Source organism: Harmonia axyridis, chromosome 5 (genome assembly GCF_914767665.1).
Source record: "Harmonia axyridis chromosome 5, icHarAxyr1.1, whole genome shotgun sequence".
Lineage (NCBI taxonomy): Eukaryota > Metazoa > Arthropoda > Insecta > Coleoptera > Coccinellidae > Harmonia > Harmonia axyridis.
Window position 1 is genome coordinate 37,927,590 of NC_059505.1, and position 23,121 is coordinate 37,950,710.

At 37.1% G+C, this 23,121-nt stretch overlaps 2 protein-coding genes across 2 annotated transcripts; both read right to left on the reverse strand.

Moving 5' to 3' along the window:
- Nucleotides 1–4: 4 nt before the first annotated feature.
- Nucleotides 5–3,647, reverse strand: LOC123679949 (calcium-binding protein E63-1). Its single transcript, XM_045617537.1, has 5 exons — nucleotides 3,417–3,647; nucleotides 3,309–3,348; nucleotides 977–1,120; nucleotides 166–423; nucleotides 5–110 (listed from the first exon to the last, which is right to left on the reverse strand). Exons 1-5 carry the CDS (start codon nucleotides 3,444–3,446, stop codon nucleotides 88–90), a joined length of 495 nt encoding a protein of 164 aa, XP_045473493.1. The 5' UTR covers nucleotides 3,447–3,647; the 3' UTR covers nucleotides 5–87.
- Nucleotides 3,648–9,285: 5,638 nt separating this feature from the next.
- Nucleotides 9,286–10,880, reverse strand: LOC123680619 (magnesium transporter NIPA2). Its single transcript, XM_045618604.1, has 3 exons — nucleotides 10,469–10,880; nucleotides 10,273–10,415; nucleotides 9,286–10,148 (listed from the first exon to the last, which is right to left on the reverse strand). Exons 1-3 carry the CDS (start codon nucleotides 10,746–10,748, stop codon nucleotides 9,537–9,539), a joined length of 1,035 nt encoding a protein of 344 aa, XP_045474560.1. The 5' UTR covers nucleotides 10,749–10,880; the 3' UTR covers nucleotides 9,286–9,536.
- Nucleotides 10,881–23,121: the final 12,241 nt, after the last annotated feature.

Below are 23,121 nucleotides of genomic sequence, written 5' to 3' on the forward strand. Positions count from 1 at the left end.
TACGTCTGATATCATAATCTCTTTATTTGAGTACGTATAACATTGTTAATTCTAACGGATTTATCACATTTGGTTTGATTCCTACCTTCACGACAACATCTTGACGAACTCTGAAAATTTCAACGATTAGCAGCGTATTTTGCATCGATTTTTTGCTGGGTTTACCTTCGTAATTTATTTTGCCATCTTTATCCCTGTCGGCTTTAACGATAAAGTCATCTATTTGGTCGTCGGTGGCTACTTCGCCTATGGTTTCCATTGCAGTCTTAAGTTCATCTTTCGTTATATAACCGTCTTTGTTGAGATCAAAAACTTTGAAAGCTGCCAACAAGTCTTCGCAACTGTCTGCCTTCAGAACGGGTCTCAAGTTTTGTATTTGCTTGACCCAATTAAGAAAGTCGTTCTCATCTATGACCTCCGAACCTGTGGAGAAATATTTGAATGAGAAATTAATGGTTCAACCATTTTTTATTAGATTTTTGAATGACGCAAATTCTTTATCAGATTGAATTCTCTATGATCATGGAAATTTTATGTCGATTTTGAACCTTAACGTTGGGAGTAAGATATAAATGCGATAAAGTGTTTATTTGAGGAATGCATGACGAAATACAGTTCTTGTTGATGTATATTATCCATAATTTAAATTGGACGATATTCGCGCCAATTGCTTTTCAATCCTTATGATCATAGAATAATATATATTACATATTAATACAGATGTTAAGCTCCTCAGAATAAATTTGAATTAGGTTCATATCATTTTGAAATGCTGAAAAACCAGTCATATATATGTATTTAAATTGCAGAAAGTGCCTGTTTGAAAATTGTAGAAACAGAAATATTTCCCGTAATGTTAAAAGTTATTGAATCACCAAAGCGACTGTTCAATCTTCGTTTTCGTTTGATTTACTGACATTTCATCATTCGAAATACAAGGAAAATGACTACTGATTCAGCAGCTTGCAATATATACCGTCATGACTAGCATTGTTCATGAGTTCCTTGAGAACGTCATCCTTCAGGTCAATGCCTAAATTGTTCAGCATTATTTTGAACTCTCCTCTGGTTACTTCACCATCTCTGTTCCTATCGCAGAGCTCAAACGCTGTACGTAAATCTAGAAAAAAAGAGTTTATTTCAAAATTAATAACTAATTTGAGTAATTATCAATTTGAAGTATATAATGTTGTTTGGTGGTTTCTTCACGCAAGTTTTGATGCATTGACTGTTGAATTTGGGGCATAGGTGAATTTGATTGAAATTTTGCCAGTATTTGCATTTACTGAAATTTGTACATAATAATCAGAAAAGTATGATGTGTGGAAGCCTTTACACGTACATGTGTGGAATCCTTTACATGTACATGTGTGGAAGACTTTATATGCGTTATATGTGTGTGAAAGCCTTTATATGTCATTTTCTGAGGTCACAGAAAAGTATTATTCCAATCAGTGAAATTTTACCAAATAAATATTTCAAAGCGTTCAATAAACATCGAGTTGGTTTTTCAAAAAACAAATTTTTCGGCAACCGTCCGGGAAGTGTTCACTTCCCGGACGCTTTTTTTCTGAGAAAGTAGCATTTCCCGGCCTAGTCCGGAAAGTACGTACTTCCCGGACTAGGCCGGAAAAGAATCATAGAATCCATAGCAACCGAGATAACGGCTGACAGTTCATATGAAATTAGTTGTCAAAAATTTGCATGTTTTTTTATCGCAATCGCAATAAAATATGGAAAGCAGCAGCGATAGTATTATTTTACATGGTTGCCGAAAAAATATTGTACGCAACACGCCCGAAAATGGTTTTTTTGGACTCACAGACTTCCAGGACTCGCTTACGCTCGTCCTGGAATTTTGTCTATTCGTCCAAAAAAACCCTATTTTCTGGACTTGTTACGTAAATTACTATTGTCTGAATTAATGAAAAATTGGTTCGTATTGATACTTCAAAGCCGATCGATAAATATTTGTAGGCTGAAATCAGGGGTTGAACTCGATACAGACAAATTATAAGAAAAAATGATGAGATTTGAAGGTTGCAATATTTCTTTATGGGTCAGATGGCGCTCGAACTACGGAGAAGTATAGAAAACAGTTGAGAAAACTTAGGGACAACAAATTTCGACAATTTTTTTTGAGCGGGCTTTTCGAAGGATCAAATTCCAGCAAAATTCATTTCTGATTATTCTGAACAGCTTTAGTTACGTCTGTCTGTCTGTGTATACGCAAATTCTTGGAACTGTGTTATCTCCTACAATTATTATCTGATTTTCATGAAATTTGGTGATGGTATCCTATTCAGACCATAGATTATCCCATACGAACTTCAGCTTTTCTATAAAAAATTAATTTCAGAGCATCCTGAACAAATTTAGTTTCAGGTCTGTTTGTCTGTGTGCCCGCTAATCACTGTATCAGCCTTAACTTCTACAATTCTCATCCAATTTCAATGAAATTTGGTACAGATATCCAGTTTGAGTTAAAGAATCCTCCATACGAGTTTCAGCTTTATAATATACAGGGTGCACGTTGAGCATACGCGTAAAAGTGTGATTTCCAGAATTTCTATAACTCGCGTCCTGCTGGTCCGATTCTCATGAAATTTAGCATGGATATCCAGATTGGGTTTTAAATGTTTCTATAGAAATTAAAGCCACCACGAATACACGGTGCGCCATGCACATGCGCAGAAGTAAAATTCCCGAGGACTATATTTCGCTTTCTAGCAGTTTGAATTCGGTATGGGTGATCGGGTTAGGACATAAATGGTTCCATAAGAATTTTAGCCTTCTTGAATAAACGATGCAAATGCGTCAATTTAACTTTTTGATACGATGTAAACATTAAATCATAAACATTTACAGTGTATGTTTTTTGTTTTCATATTAGAATTTTTCCCACGATAGGGTAATAATAGGTTAATAATAAACTGGGAAAACCGGGTGAAAACTGCCGAAAACATGACCCATTCGACATCAACACCTCCTACGATTGAAGAAGCTTCGAGAAGCATCCTGACGGAATTCAAAGACCGCTTGTGGTTTACAACACTTCGCGATCTCGTCAAGCAAGATTTATTGCAGTCTCGTAATGAATTAACACGCTTGAGAACGTTAAAAAAAATACGTACGATTCGACAGTTTTATTTTTAGGCTCACTCGCGTAAACAAGATCTATAAATAAGCACGTGGGACGATCTACGCGAGGTTGTGACCGAGCAATATTTTTTTTAATCGCCTCAAGAACGTCTTCACTCTTCGTGTCGAAAAAGCAAGTCATAGACCCATAGAGGCGTGCCACCTACCTTTGAGCTCTTTCTCCGTGAACTGCTCCTTGATCGAACTCTGTGGAAGAAAGTACGGCATCCATAAATATGTGTTTATTAGTCTATGGTACAGTAGGCGGTACTTACGCTTCTCCTGGCCTCCTTCGACTTGTTCATGTCGCCCGTTTTCACATAATACGCGCGAATTTCTGACACTGCTTTTTTACATCATCGGCCGGATTAAGAATAATCTGCATCAAAGACGGGCCGAGACGACTATCGTTTGTTTGTCATCGGATTGTCGCGCGGTGCGCGATGATGCTTCGTTGTTTCAATTTTGCCACCAGGGACGAGTTCGAGAGTGTGGATCACGTCGAATGTGGTGGATTTTTGGCATTGTGACAGCTGAATTATTAACGTAGTTGCGGTTTGGCATGCAGGATTGGTCGACCGATCCGATGATGTGCGATTCTTGTTATTTATATGATGACGCGTGTGGTTCACTTGTTAGGGTTTTCCGTAGCGGCTGTCTTAGATTCCATGTTTTTGCTTTTCAATTTCGTACAGAATCTTATTGGTTGCTTGTGGGAAGGAAGAATTGTCTCCGATTTAAAATTCGCTCGCAAAATGCATCTTAAAGCATGCTGAGCAACTGAAGATTCGTGTCCGTCTGTCTGTGTGTCCGCAAATCCTTGCAATAACAGTCTTGACTTTTGATCAAATTTTGATGGAATTTGGTATTGGTATCATTTTTGGGTCGTAGAATATTTCATACGAGTTTCAACTTTTCCAGATTACAGGGTGTGCTTTGAGCAAAGTATTGTCCATTACTTTCTCCCATCTTTCGGGCAGCGTACGAATCTCGCGTTGAAAAAACTGGTTATATTTTGAAGCGATCCCCGAATCGATCCAATTTTGTACTCCTTCATAAGATCGGAAGTGCTGGTCAGCCAGGCCGTGTGCCATTGATCGAAACAAGTGATAGTCCGAAGGAGCAACGTTTGGAAAATACGGCGGGTGGGGTAGGACTTCCCATTTCAACGTTTCCAAGCATGTCTTGACCACTTCGCAACATTGGGTCCAGCTTTGTCATGTTGTAAAATCACTTTATCATGTCTCTCGATGTATTGCGGCCGTTTGTCTTTCAATGCTCGGCTCAAACGCATTATTTGGGTTTGATAACGATCGCCTGTTATTGTTTCAGTCGGTTTTAACAACTCATAATAAATTACGTCGAGTTGGTCCCACCAAATATTGAGCATGACCTTGGAACCGTGAATATTCGGTTTGGCCATCGACGTGGAAGCATGGCCGGGACATCCCCATGATTTTCTGCGCTTGGGATGATCGCAATGAACCCATCTTTTGTCTCCAGTCACAATGCGATGCAGAAATCCCTTCCGTCTTTGCCTTGTAAGCAGCCGTTCACAAGCAAACAAACGCCGTTCTACATCTCTCGGCTTCAACTCGTACGGCACCCAATTTCCTTGTTTCTGAATCATTCCCATAACTTTCAGGCGTTTTGAAATGGCTTCTTGCGTCATTCCCAATGATCCAGCCAATTCTTGTTACGTTTGACACGAGTCTTGATGAAGTAATGCCTCCAATTCTGCATCTTCGAAAACCTTCTCTCGTCCAGCGCCATGCTGGTCTTCGACGTTAAAATCACCGTTCTTGAAGCGTTGAAACCACTTTCAGCACGTTTTTAAGCGGCCTCACCATAGGTATTTGAGAGCATTCGATGATCCTCAAAGAAAAAAATACTGTATCATGTCTCTCATTATATTGCGACGGTTTGTCTTTCAATGCTCGGCATAAACGCATTAATTGATTTCGATAAAGATCGCCAGTGATTGTTTCAGTCGGTTTTGACAACTCATAATACACTACGCCAAGTTGGTCTCACCAAATACTGAACATGACCTCGAAACCGTGAATTTCGTTTGGCCGTCGACGTGGAAGCCTGGCCGGGATATCCCCATGATTTTCTGCGCTTGAGATTATCGTAATGAACTCATTTTTCGTCTCCAGTCACAATGCAGAAATGCCTTTCGTCTCTACATTGCAAGCAGCTGTTCACAAACAAACAAACGCCGTTCAACATCTCTCCGCTTCAACTCGTACGGCACCCAATTCCTTGTTTCTGAATCATTCCCATGACTTTCAGACGTTTTGAAATGGTTTGTTGCATCATTCCTAATCAGCCTGCCAATTAATGTTGCGTTTGACACGAGTCTTGCTCAAGTAATGCCTCCTATTCTGCATCTTCGAAAACCTTTTCTCTTCTAGCTGGTCTTCGACGTCAAAATCACCGTTCTTGAAGCGTTGAAATCACTCTTGGTACGTTCTTTCACTAATAGCGGTCTCACCATAGGTATTTGAGAACATTCGATGAGCCTCAGTCGCAGATTTCTGTATATTAAAGGAGACAATTAAAACCTGCCGCAAATGACAAGAATTTGGCTCGTAAGCTGACATGTTCAATCGAGAATAATTTCATGATGCATACACAAATCGACTAATATTTCGATGACGTTATGTTTACAAAAACCTAAGCTTATTGTATGACATCTACGATCTATTTATCTCGACTACCACTTACCGCTACAGCCATCTATTGCAAAACGGCGGAAGCAAAGTTGTACACCTTGTACATAAAAGTGAAATTTTCCGGACTTGAAATATTTCGAGTTCTTAGCGATCCGATTTTGATGAAATTTGGCTTCATAACCTTTATAGGGGATATCATAAAAAAATCGGTTCTTCTGAATATAACGGGTGTTTTTTTTCGAGGTATATAACTTTAAGTTGGCATTACTGTTCAAGATGGCGACCGATTTAACAGCTGTCAAGTGATTTATTCTCAGTTTGGTTTGGCAATTCATCATAAATAGACTCACGCCTGAAAAAATGTTTGGTCTTCAACCATTTTGAATAACTTTGTTTGTTTTCGTTAGTGTCATCTGTGTGTATCGCGCACTACATCCATTAGCGATGAAGCGCACTTCTGGTTGAATGGCTACATCAACAAACAAAACTGCCGCATTTGGAGTGAAGTTAATCCTCAAGTGTATGTCGAAACACCGTAACATCTAGAAAAACTGACTATTTGGTGCGCTTTATGGGCTGGTGGAATCATTGGTCCGTACTTCTTCAAAAACGATGATGTCCAGAACGTTACAGTCAATGGTGATCGGTATAGAGCCATGATTACTAACTTTTTCATTCCTGAATTGAACAACCATGATGTCCAGGAGCTGTGGTTCCAACAAGATGGCGCAACATGTCACACAGCTCGTGCCGCAATCGTTTTATTGAAAGACATGTTTGGCCTAATTTCACGTTTTGGACCTGTGAATTGGCCTCCAAGATCTTGTGATTTAACACCGCTAGACTACTTTCTGTGGGGCTATGTAAAGTCATTGGTCTATGCGGATAAGCCACAAACCCTTGACCATTTGGAAGACAACATTCGCCGTGTTATTGCCGATATACGGCCACAAATGTTGGAAAAAGTCATCGAAAATTGGACGTCCAGATTGGACTACATCCGAGCCAGCCGTGGCGGTCATATGACAGAAATCATATTTAAAATGTAATGCCACAAGATTATCTTGCGGATAAATAAAATTCATGTCAATCGAATAATCCATCGTTGTTTTATTGCAATTTAAAGTTCTATAACTCTAAAAAAAACACCCTTTATTACTGAATTTTTCCAAGGGCGAAGAAGCATTATCATTATGCCTTGAGCCATACCCATTATTAGAAGACTATTTGTGTGTAGCTTGGTTTTGATTAGCAGCGAGTAATGATTTATTATGTCGCCACTGCAGAATTTGCAATTTATTAAAGAAAACTATTTCAATTGGTAAAGTTGAAATAGTCGGAAAGCGTCTTGCGGGATTGGTTTGCCTTTTGCCCACGACAATAACGAGTAACGTCAACATTTCACGCTTGGATTCGTCTACCTGGCGACTACCCGAACAAATGATTTAATTTCGGCTGAGAACGTTTAATATTCAAGGTCGCGGAATGAATTAGATTAGGAAAACTGCGAATCTGATTGTACAAACCCGCTATCAGGCCTACGGACAGGCCCGATTCGATTTCTAAAGGATATGGAAAAATTAAGGTTTACTTATCGGATGTAGAGTTGAAATTGTTGATGAGGAGCTCAAATACGCATAAAAACCAACAGAGAATATACTTTGAACAAAATAATTGAGAATGAAGAGTTATAAAAGGTTTTCTTGTTTTCCAATATAAGGTTTAATTTTGGTATTAAAAAAAAATCAGTACATAAGCGTACAACTTTGCTTCCGCCGTTTTTTTCCGAAATTCGAGTCTTTAATGTAAAAAACTGGTTATACATTTATGATTCAAAGTATTGACAATCGCTGGCCTCTACTTTTTCCCATCTTTCGGGCAGCTTACGAATCCCGCGTTGAAAAAACTGGTCATCTTTTGAAGCGATCCACGAATCGCTTCACTTTTTACTTCTTCATAAGACCGGAAGTGCTGGTAGCCAGGCCGTGTGTCATTGATCGAAACAAGTGATTTTCCGAGGCAGCAACGTCTGTAGAATACGGGGGGTGTGTTAGGATTTCCCATTTTAACGTTTCCAAGTATGTCCTGACCACTTTCGCAACATGGGGTCGAGCATTGTCATGCTGTAAAATCACTTTATCATGTCTCTTGTTGTATTGCGGCCGTTTGTCTTTCAATGCTCGACTCAAACGCATTAATTGTGTTCGATAACGATTGCCTGTGCTTGTTTCAGTTGGTTTTAACAACTCATAATAGACTAGTAAGCTGGTCCTAGCAAATACTGAACATGACCTTGGAACCGTTAATATTTGGTTTGGCTGTCGACGTGGAAGCATGGCCGGGATATCTCCATGATATTCTGCGCTTGGGACCATCGTAATGAACCCATTTTTCGTCTCCAGTCACATTGCGATGCAAAAATTCCTTCCGTCTTTGCCTTGCAAGCAACTGTTCACAAGCAAAGAAACGCCGTTCAACTTCCTTCAGCTTCAACTCGTAGGGCACCTGATTTCCTTGTTTCTGAATCATTCCCATGACTTTCAGGCGTTTTGAAATGGCTTGTTGCGTCACTCCCAATGATCCTGCCAATTCTTGTTGCGTTTGACACGAGTCTTCATCAAGTAATGCCTCTAATCTGCATCTTCGAAAACCTTCTCTCTTCCAGAGTTCCAGCGCCATGCTGGTCTTCGACGTCAAAATCACCGATCTTGAACAGTTGAAACCCCTCTCGGAACGTTCTTTCACTAATAGCGGCCTCACAATTGAGAGAATTTTATGAGCCTCAAAGAAAAAAGCCTATATTATCCCCTTATTATTAATTACGCATACGCAAAGCATACAAATCAATATGGAACCATATATAACCCTTTCTAAATGTCCATTCCAAATTTTATCGATATCGAATTAGTAGAACGCCAAATAATGAATTTCTGTAAAGAAGAAATAATTTAAATTTCTATGGAATCAAATAAGCGTTTTCCACGCGCACCCTCTATCCATAAAAGCTGAAATTCGTATGATCATCACACGCATCACTCATAATTAATGAGCTTTACAGAAATTAAGGCTGATACCGAAGATTTGCACACACAGATGACACTAACGAAAACAAACTTATTCAAAATGGTTGAATACCAAACATTTTTTTTAGAATTTATAGAATGAATGAGGTCAGCAACCGAGAAACCTAGACTGCCTCTGCTAATTCCCTTAAAATTTTACAAGTTAAGAAAACCATTTGTATTTCATATAATGCATAGTTTGATTATATGAACAAACCCAACTAAATTTTCTATTCATTCAGTCTTGGATAGAAACATAAATGATATATAAAAGAAACAAAAACAAAAAGAAATTTCAGTTAATTGTAATAATCCAAAAATAATAAAAAGGTGCCACCTCAATTTTTATTTTTTTTATTTTGGTATCAGATTAAGGATGGGTTTCATTGATTCAAAATTAAGGATGACACAAATGAACGATCTCATTCTATTACCCTACCATTTATTACATGACTAGTATATTGTACATCAAAAACATTCATCAGCTAACTGCAAAAAAAATATTTATGGTGTAGATCATTCAGAATCTACGAATTACGTAATGAAACATTTTAATGTTAAAGAACTTGATCAGTACCACTATTCACATGATTATGAGTTACACTTATCAAGATTAATTATCACAGCTATAAAGTTCAATTAGATATTGTTCTTCTTAAGTATACCTAAACGAGTCGTTATTTCTACAAAGGAGTTCTGAATTGTTTTTGTCTTTTTTCCTATGCAGTAAAAATATGGCAACAAAGGCAGTTAAAAGACCTAATAGAGTGCCTAAAATATTAAACACACTCATTTTTTTCCACTCATCAAATAGAATAGCAGAGAAAAGTAGCACTAAAGTAGTAAACGTTACATAGTAAATGGGAGTTACAACGGTAGTCCCAAAAATGTCTAAAGCCTTATTTAAATATGTTATTTGTATACATACACATACAACCAATACTAAAAAGCTGCCGAGTATCAATTGATAACCTACATAATCTCCTTGAAGTTCCCCTTTTATCGATAGAGCAAAAACTTTGCTAGCCATAACTGTAAAGCTACCAACTTGAGAACATAAAATCACATAAACCAAAATGTATTTGCTGCCATACCTTGGACCAATAAAACAAATGAGAAAAAAGCTTAAGGATATCACAAATAACGAATAAAGAAGGACTGGACCTTTTTGAAGATTTTCCATCGATAGAATGGATTCTTGGTCAACTTCTTTTGGAGCACTGAATATGATGATTACCGAACCAAGTATGCATAGTACACATCCCAACTGCAAAACAAATCAGTCATAATTAATTTTTTCATTTACTTTAGTAGCCATAACATGTACTGATTTATGACATGTGTAAATGAAAAAATAAAATTAGTCATTTTGATAGAATAGTAATGTGTACCTTTCCGGAAGATGTCAAATATTCTTGTAGATATCTGGAGGCCAAAATTGCTGAAATGAGAACACTCAAAGCTCCAAGTGGTGTGACCAAAGATGCAGGTGCAAAACCGTAAGCAATCAAATTCAAAAATTCCCCAGTGCCCACTGAAAACATGCATTATTAGCAACACATGAGATAAATCAGTGATTAGACTTACTGAAAAGAAATCCTGTCCACCATATCCAATCTCTCAAGTAGCCGAAGCCACCAGCACCAGCTCTCAAAGAGTTCGATTTGCTAAGTTTTAGGAGAGATATTTTTTTGAGTATATAACTGCTACCAATGAATAACGACGAGCATATAGCGAGAATGACGCCAATTATGTAATTGTGATCTTTGGTATCGTCCTGGATATGATAATGTGGTTCATTAACGACAAGATCCATTGCGAAGAAATTTGTTATTCTGCGTTCGATATTAAATCGTAGATGATTCATGTATTACATCGAAATTATGGTTTGTAATTTTGTAATCACTTGCTCCATTTCTGTATCTGATGAGGTCATATTTTTCCGATGTTATTGTTTATTACTTTCAAATAATTTTCCGGCAAGTGACATAACCTAATCCAATTTTTTTAATTAAAAATTTACAATTGTCATAGAATCGATCAAAGATTCAGGTTAGCCAACTGGCTAGTTCTAAATTGCAGAGCATTATAAGGTCAAGGAATTATTTATATTTAGATTTCGAAATGAGTGAATGAAGATTTTTTATGGTTCCTCCAATAAGATGGAAAAGGATTTATTATAGCAGGAATTTGTATACTGCTGCTCTCTATCGAATATAGCTAGAATTAGGTGAATAGTGGTAGAATGTTCTATTTTTTATTGGTTTCTGTTCGTTTCTCGAATTCTATAAATGTGGAAGAACTAGCAAATACACTAATTTTAATATGGATGAAGTACATAGAGCAATCTTTGGCGTATCACATGAGTTATTCTGACTCAACGGGGGTTTAGTTTGAAATTACGTCGCTTCAGAATGATTTAGAATTTTGTTTGCTAACAGACTTTCTCCGTTGATTTAAATTGGAGGAGAATAAAGGCTGCTAGGTCATGAAAACTGAGTAAAGAGGAAAATATACCAGATTTCCTAATGATAGGTTTCGGTAAATCCTCAAAGGTAATCGATAATCGAATAGTGTCATAGAATATTCAACTAGACCTACTCAAAGGGACCTAACAAAACGAAATGGGAATAATCGAATCACCAGTTCAAACACTTCAAGACAAGCTTACACAATGTCACTATTACTACGACAGCTTGCCTCTTCAATACACAAGAGGCAGTCGTATAAAATTTGCAACCGGCAATAGCGAAATATAAAACGCAATTCAAGGAACGTTTTCGCTTCAAATTCAATTCCCTGCCATGCCTGATTCGAAAGAGTTCAATATCTGCTGCACCGGAAGTACCTACTACAGGAAAGGGCTCTGAATCCGGGAGCACATACGGAATAAGGAAGGAAACGAGAATCATAAATACGTATTCTCAAATGGAATAACTAATGGGCTTGCAGGGAATCACGTACTGCCGTATTTTGTCGATTTGTACGCTGTAATTAAGGTTATTCCTTGTTGGACCTACACCATTAAGGACGGGTTTTGGTTACGGGAGGAACATTTAATTGTGAACATCTTACGAAATACATTCGGCCAGGAAAGTAGGTACCAGAAATTGACCAATTAAAAAATCCGATAGAAGAAATTTTAAATTTTTTTTATTTTTTAGTTGGTACAACTGTCTTCTATACTTATGTGGAGCAGTGCCCGCTGTAGAGGCGCCAGCGTACTGGATTTTCCGAATTCCTAGAAGAATGTAAGTAGGTACTAAACACATTTTCTACTTCTTTTCTGAGACATCCGAACTCCTAGAAAATGTATTGAACAATTTTCTTTAATTCCAATGAATTTTATGTCATACAATAAGCTTATGTATTTGTAAATATAACGCCATCGAAATATTAGTCGATTTGTGTTTGCATCATAAAGTTATTCTCGATTAAACATGTCCACTTATGAGCCAAATTCTCGTTATTTGCGGGAGGTTTAAATTTCTGCTTTAATATGAAGAAATCTGCGGTTGAAGTTTATCGAATGCTCTCAAATACCTATGATGAGGCCGCTATTAGTGAAAGAACGTGCCGAGAGTGGTTTCAACGCTTCAACAACGGTGATTTTGACGTCGAAGACCAGCATGGTTGTAGAAGAGTGAAGGTTTTCTTAGATGAATGATTGGAGGCATTACTTGATCAAGACTCGTGTCAAACGCAACAAGAATTGGCTGGATCATTGGGAGTGACGCAACAAGCCATTTCAAAACGCCTGAAAGTCATGAGAATGATCATGGGCGCCCGCAGAAATTTTTCTCAGGGGGGGCAAAATGAAAATTATTGAAAAACGATAAGGCATCCATGATTGTCATTGAAAACCAGAAAATTGTTGAGAATACATTACTTTCCTTCTTTCCATGTCTTTTGGATTGAGAAAGTAATATTGAGGGCGTTGTGCTGAAAAATGGAGCAATCTAAATCTCAGGGGGGGCCATAGCCCCCCCCTGGCCCCTCCCTGCGGGCGCCCATGAGAATGATTCAGAAACAAGGAAATTGGGTGGCGTACGAGTTGAAGCCGAGAGATGTTGAACGGCGTTTGTTTCCTTGTGAATAGTTGCTTGCAAGGCAAAGACGGAAGGGATTTCTGCATCGCATTGTGACTGGAGACGAAAAATGGGTTCATTACGATAATACCAAGTGCAGAAAATCTTGGGGACATCCCGGCCATGCTTCCACATCGACGGCCAAACCGAATATTCACGGTTCCAAGGTCATACTCAGTATTTGCTGGGACCAGCTTGGCGTAGTGTATTATGAGTTAATAAAACCGAGCATTGAAAGACAAACGGCCGCAATACAACCAGAGACATGATCAAATGATTTTGCAGCATGACAATGCTCGACCCCATATTGCAAAAGTGGACAAGACATACTTGTAAACGTTGAAATGAGAAGTCCTACCCCACACGCCGTATTCTCCAGCTGTTGCTCTCTCGAACTATCACTTGTTTCGATCAATGACACACGGCCTGGCTGACCAGCATTTTCGGTCTCATGAAGAAGTAAAAATTGGATCGATTCGTGGATCGCTTCAAAAGATGACCAGATTTTTCAACGCGGGATTCGTAAGCTGCCCGAATGTTGGGGGAAAGTAATGGCCAGCGATTGATAATACTTTGAATTATAAATGTATAACCAGTTTTTTACAATAGAGCCTCGAATTTCGGAAAAAACAGCGGAAGCAAAGTTGTACACTATGTATTTTGGTGATTGGCTTTAGTGGAACCTAAACTGAAATAACTTTCATATAACCCGGTTTTCCATTAAAATGGCACTGCAGTCAGCAGTCATCGTTCCCTTCAAACCTAAAATAATTTTTATATAATCTTGTGTTCCGTTATTAACTAAAGATACGCTACTCTACAAACCAATGAATTAAATGGTGATAAGTTTTAAAGTCAAGATATAGGTTGGATTCAGATAATTATTTACGCTGATTCTGGTGTTCTTTCGTAAAGGTAATAAAAGTTGATAATACAACAATTAAAAAAAATTGAATTTTAGAATATGTAATTCTACTTAATACTCACTAAAAATATCAATTAAAGATCAGCCAAATGGCGCTGCAGTCAGCAGTCATCGAGTCCTTCAAATCTAAAATAACTGTTATATAATCTTGTGTTCCAATATAATGGCGCTGCAGTCAGCAGTCATTCGTTACCTCAGAACATAGAATAATTCTCTACTCTGTGTTCGTTCCCTTCAAACGAGAGCATAGATTAACTAGTTTATCTATGAACGAGAACATACTTTTAGATAGTTCCGCCTTCGACCGCTACGGCGCTGCGTCCGTTCCCGCCACAGATACAAAATTCACACACGAACATCGATTTTCAGGGCCACGGGGGATGCGACCTCCCGCCACGGTATCCATTTCTGTATTTCGTTAGACGGTTTTTCGCATTGCGGCCCTTTCTTCATGGTAATTAAATTGAAAGATGAAAGGACGTCACGTCTAAGCGATTTTTCGCGTCTCCGCGTGGAGTTGCAATGAAATTTAATTCGTCTCGGCGGAAACGCAATTTTTTGAGGGTTGGTATCGGGAAGATTTAGGTACATCCGGAGGCCGTTGGGTTTCCAGAAAAACGCTGGGATGTGCAGGGCGGATCTGGTGGATTAAGGGAGAGCGCTGTTGCGAGATGTATGAAATGGGATTATTGGAATTGAACATAGAGTAATAAACATACGATAGAGGGAGTGTGCGTAATTTTTACATGTCCTCAACATGGTTAGATTAGGTTGTCGGATTGTGATATATTTTCAAATCCACAATTTTACTATATCATTATGAATGTATATTATATTGAATTTAATATATTTATTTGAGTGATTCCCGATCAAATATGCAAATTTCAATATTTGGAATCCGATATCTTCCCTAATTGTCGAATTTATAATAAGTAGAATATCTATTATTTTTTGTATCTACCTGATGAAATACAAGGTTTGGCATCTTTTGCTCTCCTAGTGTCATCGGTTGTTTCACGTCGTTTGGCGCGCTTGAAGTTTGTTTTCTGAATTTCTTATATATTGAGGTATTTATTTCAATATATTTTGAGTTAATATGAAACGTCGATTCACTATGGGACATAAGAAGTGCGTTCTTTGTGGAGAAACTCGCGAAATGAGTGAAATATCATATCACTGATATGTTTTCATTTCCGCGCGCTTCATGTCAAATTTGTTAGTTCATGTTGGGAACAAAATTTGCTTACTGAAAATGATATATGGCATATTATTACAAAAGATTTACATGGTCGCAGTTCCCGGAAGGCTAACCGAACCACAACGACCCCAGTTCAAATAATAATAATAATACTCTGAGGAATTGAAAAAACTTTTTTTCGAAACTTCAATAAACGTGAACTCAAGGCAATTTATGTTCAATAGTTTACTAATTTTGTTGAACTTTCCACTCTAACCAGTTATTGAGTTAGCTAGACGTCCTAAACTACTCCAGTATATGAGCGCTCATTCCCCGAACATACAGTGATGAGTTGTATGTACTTTAAACACTCCTTTATGTATACAGAGTTAAAATTCCTTTCTTTTTGAACACTCCTCTGCAAGACTCTCTAAATGACATATGATACATAATCCTAACAATTTTTTTTGAACTTTGAAAATTACATCTACCGCAGAACTACTGCCCCAGAAAATTATTCCATACCTCATCATCGACTCAGCATTTGCGAAATATACAATCATTAATTCTTTTTCACTTATATACTTTGACAATGTTCTTATGCCAAAACTAATCTTACTGAGTTTGATTGATAAGTACTCAATGTGGTCGTACCATTTCAAAAATCTATCAACATGTAGACCCAAAAATTTTGTTGATTTTTCTATTACTACAATTCTATTTCCGAGCTGTAAGGTGTCATCCAGATCTCTACACGATTTATCAGTACTGAAAATTAATGCTGCAGTTTTATCTTCATTTATTTTAAGTTTATTGGAGCAGAGCCAATTTTTAATTATTGTGAAAATTTCATCAGCTTTCTCCTTTAGAACCAAAACAGTCTCAACTTCTAATAATACGTTTGTATTACATAAGTATTGTAAGCAAGTAATAATAATCAAGAGGTATTCAATCAAAATACACAGATCATTTACATATAGAATAACGGGCCCAGTACACTACCCTGAGGTACTCCTGTTTCAACCTTCGTGAACTCTGATTCAGACAACACACCTTCTACTGTTATAACAACTCCGAGGTAGGACTCAAACCAATAACGAAATTAACGACTTTCGACAGAACAAATGAAAATAGTGCCACCTTATTCTTAAGGAAGACAAGAGAAAGGGACCCATGCCGAGCCGAGTCGCCAGAATTACCTCAAACAAAATCTAATCAGTGTATACACCAGTATTTTGAAATCTTAATAGTGTCGTCAGAACCATAGAAATCAAAGCATAATATCGCAAATACGAGGAAAGCACAGACACCGAAACATTCAATAACGATTACGAAGTTGTTGGAAGATATCGTAATCAAGCTTTCGACTCATAATACATCAACCAATTCTTCAGATCCATTCTACCTCAACATTTCCCTTTAGAGAGGTTCCTCTAACAATACCCGAGGCTCTTGTTTAGGTATGCCAAAACAATTAATGTTTTATCTAATCAGTTCCAGCCATAAACAACGAACATCCTCAGGCTTGAAAATTTATATCTATACTATAGTGCTCTTCTTCGCTTCCTGCCTCGGGGGCATGGCGCATGCACATGGGTCTCTTTGAGGGACCGCGCGCAGTAGATCTAATCCTCTTCCTGGCAATTGAGGAATAGCGTGTTACCCACCTGATTCGTTCTGTTTCCGTTATGGGCGGTTAGAGGCGATGACACGTTTATTATGGCGGTAGTTTGTATTTCCTCAATAGGGCTGGGGGGCAGGAAGGGGCGCTTGGAGGAGATGTAAGGGTTGACAGTGGAAGAAAGGTATACAGGACGCGTTAACATACCTTTCTCTAATTCTGTGGTTATTCCGTTCATTCTTCCACATCTTGTAGAACAAAATCGTGCGAGAATATATCAGAAACGCACAGTTTTCATGGTTATATTTTGTTATTTTATGTTGGTACTCCGAACTTTCCGCCACGGCTTTATCTGTCAATTCATCAATTTGCCTTAAAGAAATCAGTTCTGCCAGCCAACATTTTTCAATGCAAAAATCACTAAATTATATTTATGGAAATATTTCATTAATTTCAATGAAAATGCAATGAATTAGAGAAAATAATGTATAATACTCGTACAGAAGGCTCATTCTACCACTCGTTCATTCCAAAACTCGCCACTTCGTGGCTCGTTTTTGAATTTTGAACTCGTGGAAGAATATCAATGCCTCCTGCACTTGTATTATAAATAACTATTCTGTTGAATCAGGCTACCAATTTTGATTAAGCCAACGTTCTGTCTATACAGCTCAGATCTTCTTTTTGTTTAAGGTCCGGAATTTACATTTCCTTCGCCTCTAATTTCATTTCTCCTATTTTCTGCTGTTGTCTGATCGGGAGGCTTTCCTCCCTACTTCATCTCACTTTTTTCTTCTATCTAGTTCTTTAGGTATTTATTCTTATCGGTCTTTTTTACTTTAATCTGTATTATCTTTCTTAATTCCTTATTCTCGTGCTCTTTCAGCGTCTCTATTGTCTTCTTTCTATGCTTATTGACTATTTCTTCAATAGTTTCAATTTTCAGTTCTTCTCTGATTTGTCTGTTAGTTATATACCATGGGGCGCCAACCGCTGTTCTTATTACTGAATTTAGTGTACTTTGCAACTGATCATTATTATTGTCCTTCGTATTGTACCAGGTAACTCCTGCATACGTAATGCTTGGTATTAGCACTATTTTTATTATCTTCAGCTTGTTTTCTAAAGAAAGTTTACTTCTAGGGTTGAGCAATGGGTACAATCTGCCGTGCAATTGCCTTGTCTTTTTTCTGTTTTCTTCTATCTGTTTTTTAAAATTCATTCTTTCATCTAGAATTACTGCCAGATATTTTGCTTCCTTTTTCCATTCTATCGTCTGGTTATCTATTTTGACGTTTCCTGCTCTTTCTTTCTTTACTGTTGTTCCTCCGAAGTAGATTGCAACTGTTTTCGATGTGTTCACTTTGAATCTCCATTTCTTGAAGTATTCCATCAGTCTGTCTATACAGGGTGTTTCACCGCGATAGCCTTTTAGACGTTTATGGAAAACTGATCATAATTTGATGCTGAAAATTTGCAAGTTGGGGTTTCTTCTTAAAATATACTGCTCCAAGTAAAGGAAGTTCAAACATTTTGACATCGTTTTAAAAGTTGCCGATTCTTGTCTACCAAATGTTCATTTATGAGAAATAATTTTTGGTAATTGTGAAAGATAGAAAAAAAATTTCATGTGCTGATGAAATATTGCTTTTTGAAGGGAAAAAATACAGCCGAAGCAAAATCTGCACCAGGAAAATCAACCATCATTGATTGGTATGTTAAGTTTAAAGGTGCTGAAATGAGCACCGAAGACGGCAAACGCATTGGACGCCCAAAAGAGGTTGTCAACGACGAAAAAATGATTTTGAATAACCGTAAAGTTTAGTTGGTCGAGATAGTAGACATTGTGAAGATATCATGTGAACGTGTACATCAAATCATTTACAAATATTTGTACAGGGTGGGCAAATAATCGAGGTAAGCGGCTATATCTCAGGATCCACTCATCGTAGAGACTTGCGGTAAAAATTTTTACCACTAAAGTGTAAAAGAAAACACACTGGAAATTGTTTTGAGGTTCATACCTCTACCGCTAGGGGGCATAATAGCTACCGTCGAGTAGAAAAATGAATTTTACTCGAAAATGTTTCATATGAAGTTGAAGAAAAAATATCATCACTGTAATCCTAGGAAAATTATCTATCTTTTTGAATTGTCACTTTCGATTTTACGACATCAAATAAGGGTAGGTGAAAGGGAGAAATCTGACTGATTGAAACGCCTGTAACTTCAGTTTGGCTCAACATTTTTGAGCAAATCAGATCTCGTCTGAAAGATAATATCTTGTTGATTGAGGACAAAATATACTCATGATAAATTTGTTTTTGCTGCTTTCGATAGGGGGCGCTAAGTCAGAAGTTATTTGTTTTGTTCATTTTACTCCGAAATTTCAAATGTAATGATAGGATTTTCTCAACAGAAACAGAAATTCCATCAAATTTGCATGAAAAAACTTGAAGGTCGCAAAGCGATAGTTTCAGGCGCTCTGAAGTTATGGCCGAAAAAAGATATTCTTCAAGTGATGCACGGTGAAAAACCGAATTGTGTCTTTAAGTTCTAACAGAAACAGAAATACCATCAAATTTGTATAAAAAACCCAAAAGGTCGCAAAGCGATAGCTTCAAGCGTTCTGGAGTTATGGCCGAAAAAAGATATTCTTCAACTGATGCAAATGGTGACAAATCGTACTACAAAAATGGTATCGAAAAGTTGGAAGATTGCTATAATCGTTGTATCGCCCTAAAAGTAAAAATTTTCCATAGAAAAAAAATTTTTTGTCGAAAATTTTTTGCAAAATTTTCCATAGAAAAAATAACGCATAACGCAAAATAATAAAGTCGAATTTTGCCAAAAAAATGTGTTTTACTATGGTAGACCGGGGTCTTTTCAATTGGCCTGTTATAAACACGTCAATATTAATATTGTCATAACTTTTTGCCGCTACGTCCTTTATGATTTCCATCCCACACTGCACCAGTTGTCTGAAAGTGTGACCTGTACAGTTTATTATATTCCCCCCCAGCTTGCAAAAATTCGCAATTTCGAAGGGTGTACCAGGATGAGCCAAGCTACCCAGCTACTTGTCGCTCAAATACGCCATCGGGATAACGTATAAAGAATTTAATATAATCTGCGTCATGTCTAGATTAATTTTTTTTCATAGTTAGGCCTCGCCACGCTGCGAATTATATTAAATTAGGCGTGTTTCCCACACCCGGTAATTCGTTCCTTTTACGAGGATGCGATAAATTTTTACATGTTTTAAAATCTGGGGGGATCCCCGGTTATGGTTTGTGGCCGTAATGAGTGACGGCGATTATTATCAAATTTTGTGGTAACATAATTTACGAGCCTGGTTGTTTATCAAGGGTTTGCGATGAACAGGAAGTGTAGGGGAAATTAGGGATGTTGTGGGGAGGGATACAGTGTAGGGTAGTGTTCTAAATGGTTTTTCAATAAGAGGTTAAGGGTTTTTCCATAGAGTAATAAACATAGATAGAGAAAGTATACGCAATTTTTACATGTCCCCAACATGGTTAGATTACGTTGTCGGATTGTGATATATTTTCAAATCGACAATTTTACTATTTCGTTATGAATGTATAATATATTGAATGAAATATATTTATTTGAGTGATTCCCGATAAAATATGCAAATTCGAATATTTGGAATCCGAAATTTGCCCTAATTGTCGAATTTATAATAAGTAGAATATTTATTATTTTCTGTTTCTACCTGCTGAAATCCAAGGTTTGGCAACTTCTGCTCTCCTAGTGTCATCGATTGTTTCACGTCGTTTGACGCGCTTGAAGTTTGTTTTCTGAATTTCTGTTATATTTACTTATTTATTCCAATATATTCTGAGTTAATATGAAACGTTGATTCACTATGGGACATAAGAAGTGCGTTCTTTGTGGAGAAACTCGCGAATTGAGTGAAATATCGTATCACTGATATGTTTTCATTTCCGCGCGCTTCATGTCAAATTTGATAGTTCATGTTGGGGACAAAATTTGCTTACTGAAAACGACATATGCTCCCTCTATCAATGTTTATTACTCTGAGGGTTTTTCAATAAGAAGTTTCATTGTGAATAGACCTTCATCTGGGCATCTGTCACTTTTGAATCTGTCATCCTTCGACATTTGACAAGTTAAACTACGTCATTACTAAAAATGGAAAGATACACGCTCCAAAAATCAGTCCACAATAATCAATGGACAAAAGTTAAAAAGAATCGATCGATTCTTCACCAATCCGAAGCCAGGGATGGTGATAGGTTTTTTTTTAGTAAATAATTAATCAAAATGAAAGGACAAATATTTCCATTTCGCTTCTCTCGCATCTCCTCTTCTGATGAAGTATGAAAGGCCGAATTTCATACCAACTCCAGAATGGAAATCGGAAAAGAATTAGTGGGAAATCCGGTGACCTAGAAAATTAAAACAACTCGTCAGAATGTTCATATTCGTTGAGGATCCCGTTAGACGTGTTTTTCTGATTCTGTTCATTATTAGTGTGAATTAGAGGGGGACGAGAGATGTTTGAATTTATTCCGTCAGTTTGAGAAAAGTTGCAAAACTAGGGAAAATAATAATTTTCATTACGAAAAAACTTGATTCTGGTTAACTCACGTCAATGAAATCCAGAACTATGATTTGTGATATTCTGTTGATATGAAGTGTTTACAAATAAGTGGTTTCATTTTGAATTGCTCGCTATCTGGTCAGATGCCAATTCTGGAATTTTCATCCTCTAATATTTGAGAAGTAAAAACTACGCGGTTGATAAAAATGAAACGATACATTCTTCAACAATGTATTGAAATATTTAAAATTCACTGCAAAATGGTGAAAATCCTGCAGTCACAGTTTAAACAACTAAAACACTCTTGGGTTGTTGTGAAGTACCTTTTCAACCAGTAATAGTGAAGCTGGTGGAAAAATTTGAGGTGTTGGGACAAGTTAAGTGTTGTGAAGATTCAAAACCGTGTGCGTCGCTCGATAACAACTTGGAAAATTGCTGCTGTAGCCTCTACTGTTGACGAAAACCCAGTTTTGTTGATTCCTCGTCGATCTTAAGAAATGGGCATACCATAAACGACATTACAGCATATTTTGCATAAGTCTTGAGGCTTTTGAAGTTCAGTTAACATTTTAAGCCGGCCAATCATCAGCAACATCATATCTTCGCTGATTGGGTCCTTGAAATGCATCAAAATGATCCGGATTTTCATCGAAAAATCATCTTCGATAGAATTGTCGCATTTGGTGATAGAAAAATCTAAGAATGATTATTGAAAAGCCTTTCCATCCTCAATGTGTCACCGTTTGGTTTCTTATGCGAAAATGAAGCTGTTATTGCAACTGTTACGGTGAATGGATGTACAGTTGATGATTTTTTATGGCCGGAAATTTGAGATTTTGATGTGGACAACGCTTATTTTCAATAAGACCACATCTTTAGACTTTTTTCTTTGGAGCCATGTGGATGATGATGTCTATGTCATTGCTCCACAATCAATTCAAGAACTCAAAGATGGAATTCGTGAAGTAATCGAGGACATACAGCCTGAAATGTGCGAATTGGTCATGCTCCATATTTGAAGTATATAAACTGGAATCTGAACTGGAGCTGAGTTCTAATCGATAATACCATATTGCAGTTCCCTTACATCGTTAATTCTGAAATTAATGGAAATTTGCAATATTGAAGAAAATGCACCTGACTAATTTTCGAGTTTCATCAACGTACTTGATGGTTATTCGAGTAATTTCAGGAAAATGGTCATATAATGTTCGCATAAGTGACACTTATGAAATTCTGCTTTATGGCTGTATTTAAATTAATATCTACGCCGTGGTGGAACTTTATCTATTGAAATCGAAAGGATCCGTGTAATTATTTTAATTAACATACGGTTTCTTCAATAACCATATTATTGGGAATATTTTATTGATACTTTTGGAATGCACCGATGCGTTACATAAGCAATATACAAGCTGTGTTATTCTCGATTAAACATGTTTTCGAAATAAAACTGCACTATTTGCAAGCGTTGTTCAGGCGTGAGTCTATTCATGATGAATTGCCAAACCAAACTGAGAATAAATCACTTGACAACTGTTAAATCGGTCGCCATCTTGAACAGTAATGCCAACTTAAAATTATATACCTCGAAAAAAAACACCCTATATTATGAAGCCCTCTATGAAGATATTGTACACTGATCAACAATTGCTAGGGATCACTTATGAACTTCTCTTCATTTGTATTCTTTTCAAGTTATACATTATATGTTCTCTAAGGAAAAAGTAAGATGTTTTGAGTTGATTATATCAAAGTCTTCCTCACTTCATCGGCTTTTGTTCACAAAATCGATTATTATCTGTAGGCTGTTACAGGTGGAGTGAAAAGCAATGTGGTAG

Coding starts and splice junctions, on each gene's coding strand:
- LOC123679949 (XM_045617537.1), bottom strand. CDS start 3,446: ATGAACAAGTCGAAGGAGGCCAGGAGAAGC. Junction 1,121..3,308: donor CACGGAGAAAGAGCTCAAAG/GTAGGTGGCACG, acceptor CTTTTTTTCTAG/ATTTACGTACAGCGTTTGAG. Junction 111..165: donor TGGCAAAATAAATTACGAAG/GTAAACCCAGCA, acceptor TGAAATTTTCAG/AGTTCGTCAAGATGTTGTCG.
- LOC123680619 (XM_045618604.1), bottom strand. CDS start 10,748: ATGAATCATCTACGATTTAATATCGAACGCAGAATAACAAATTTCTTC. Junction 10,416..10,468: donor GTGGACAGGATTTCTTTTCA/GTAAGTCTAATC, acceptor GCATGTTTTCAG/TGGGCACTGGGGAATTTTTG. Junction 10,149..10,272: donor ATTTGACATCTTCCGGAAAG/GTACACATTACT, acceptor TTTGTTTTGCAG/TTGGGATGTGTACTATGCAT.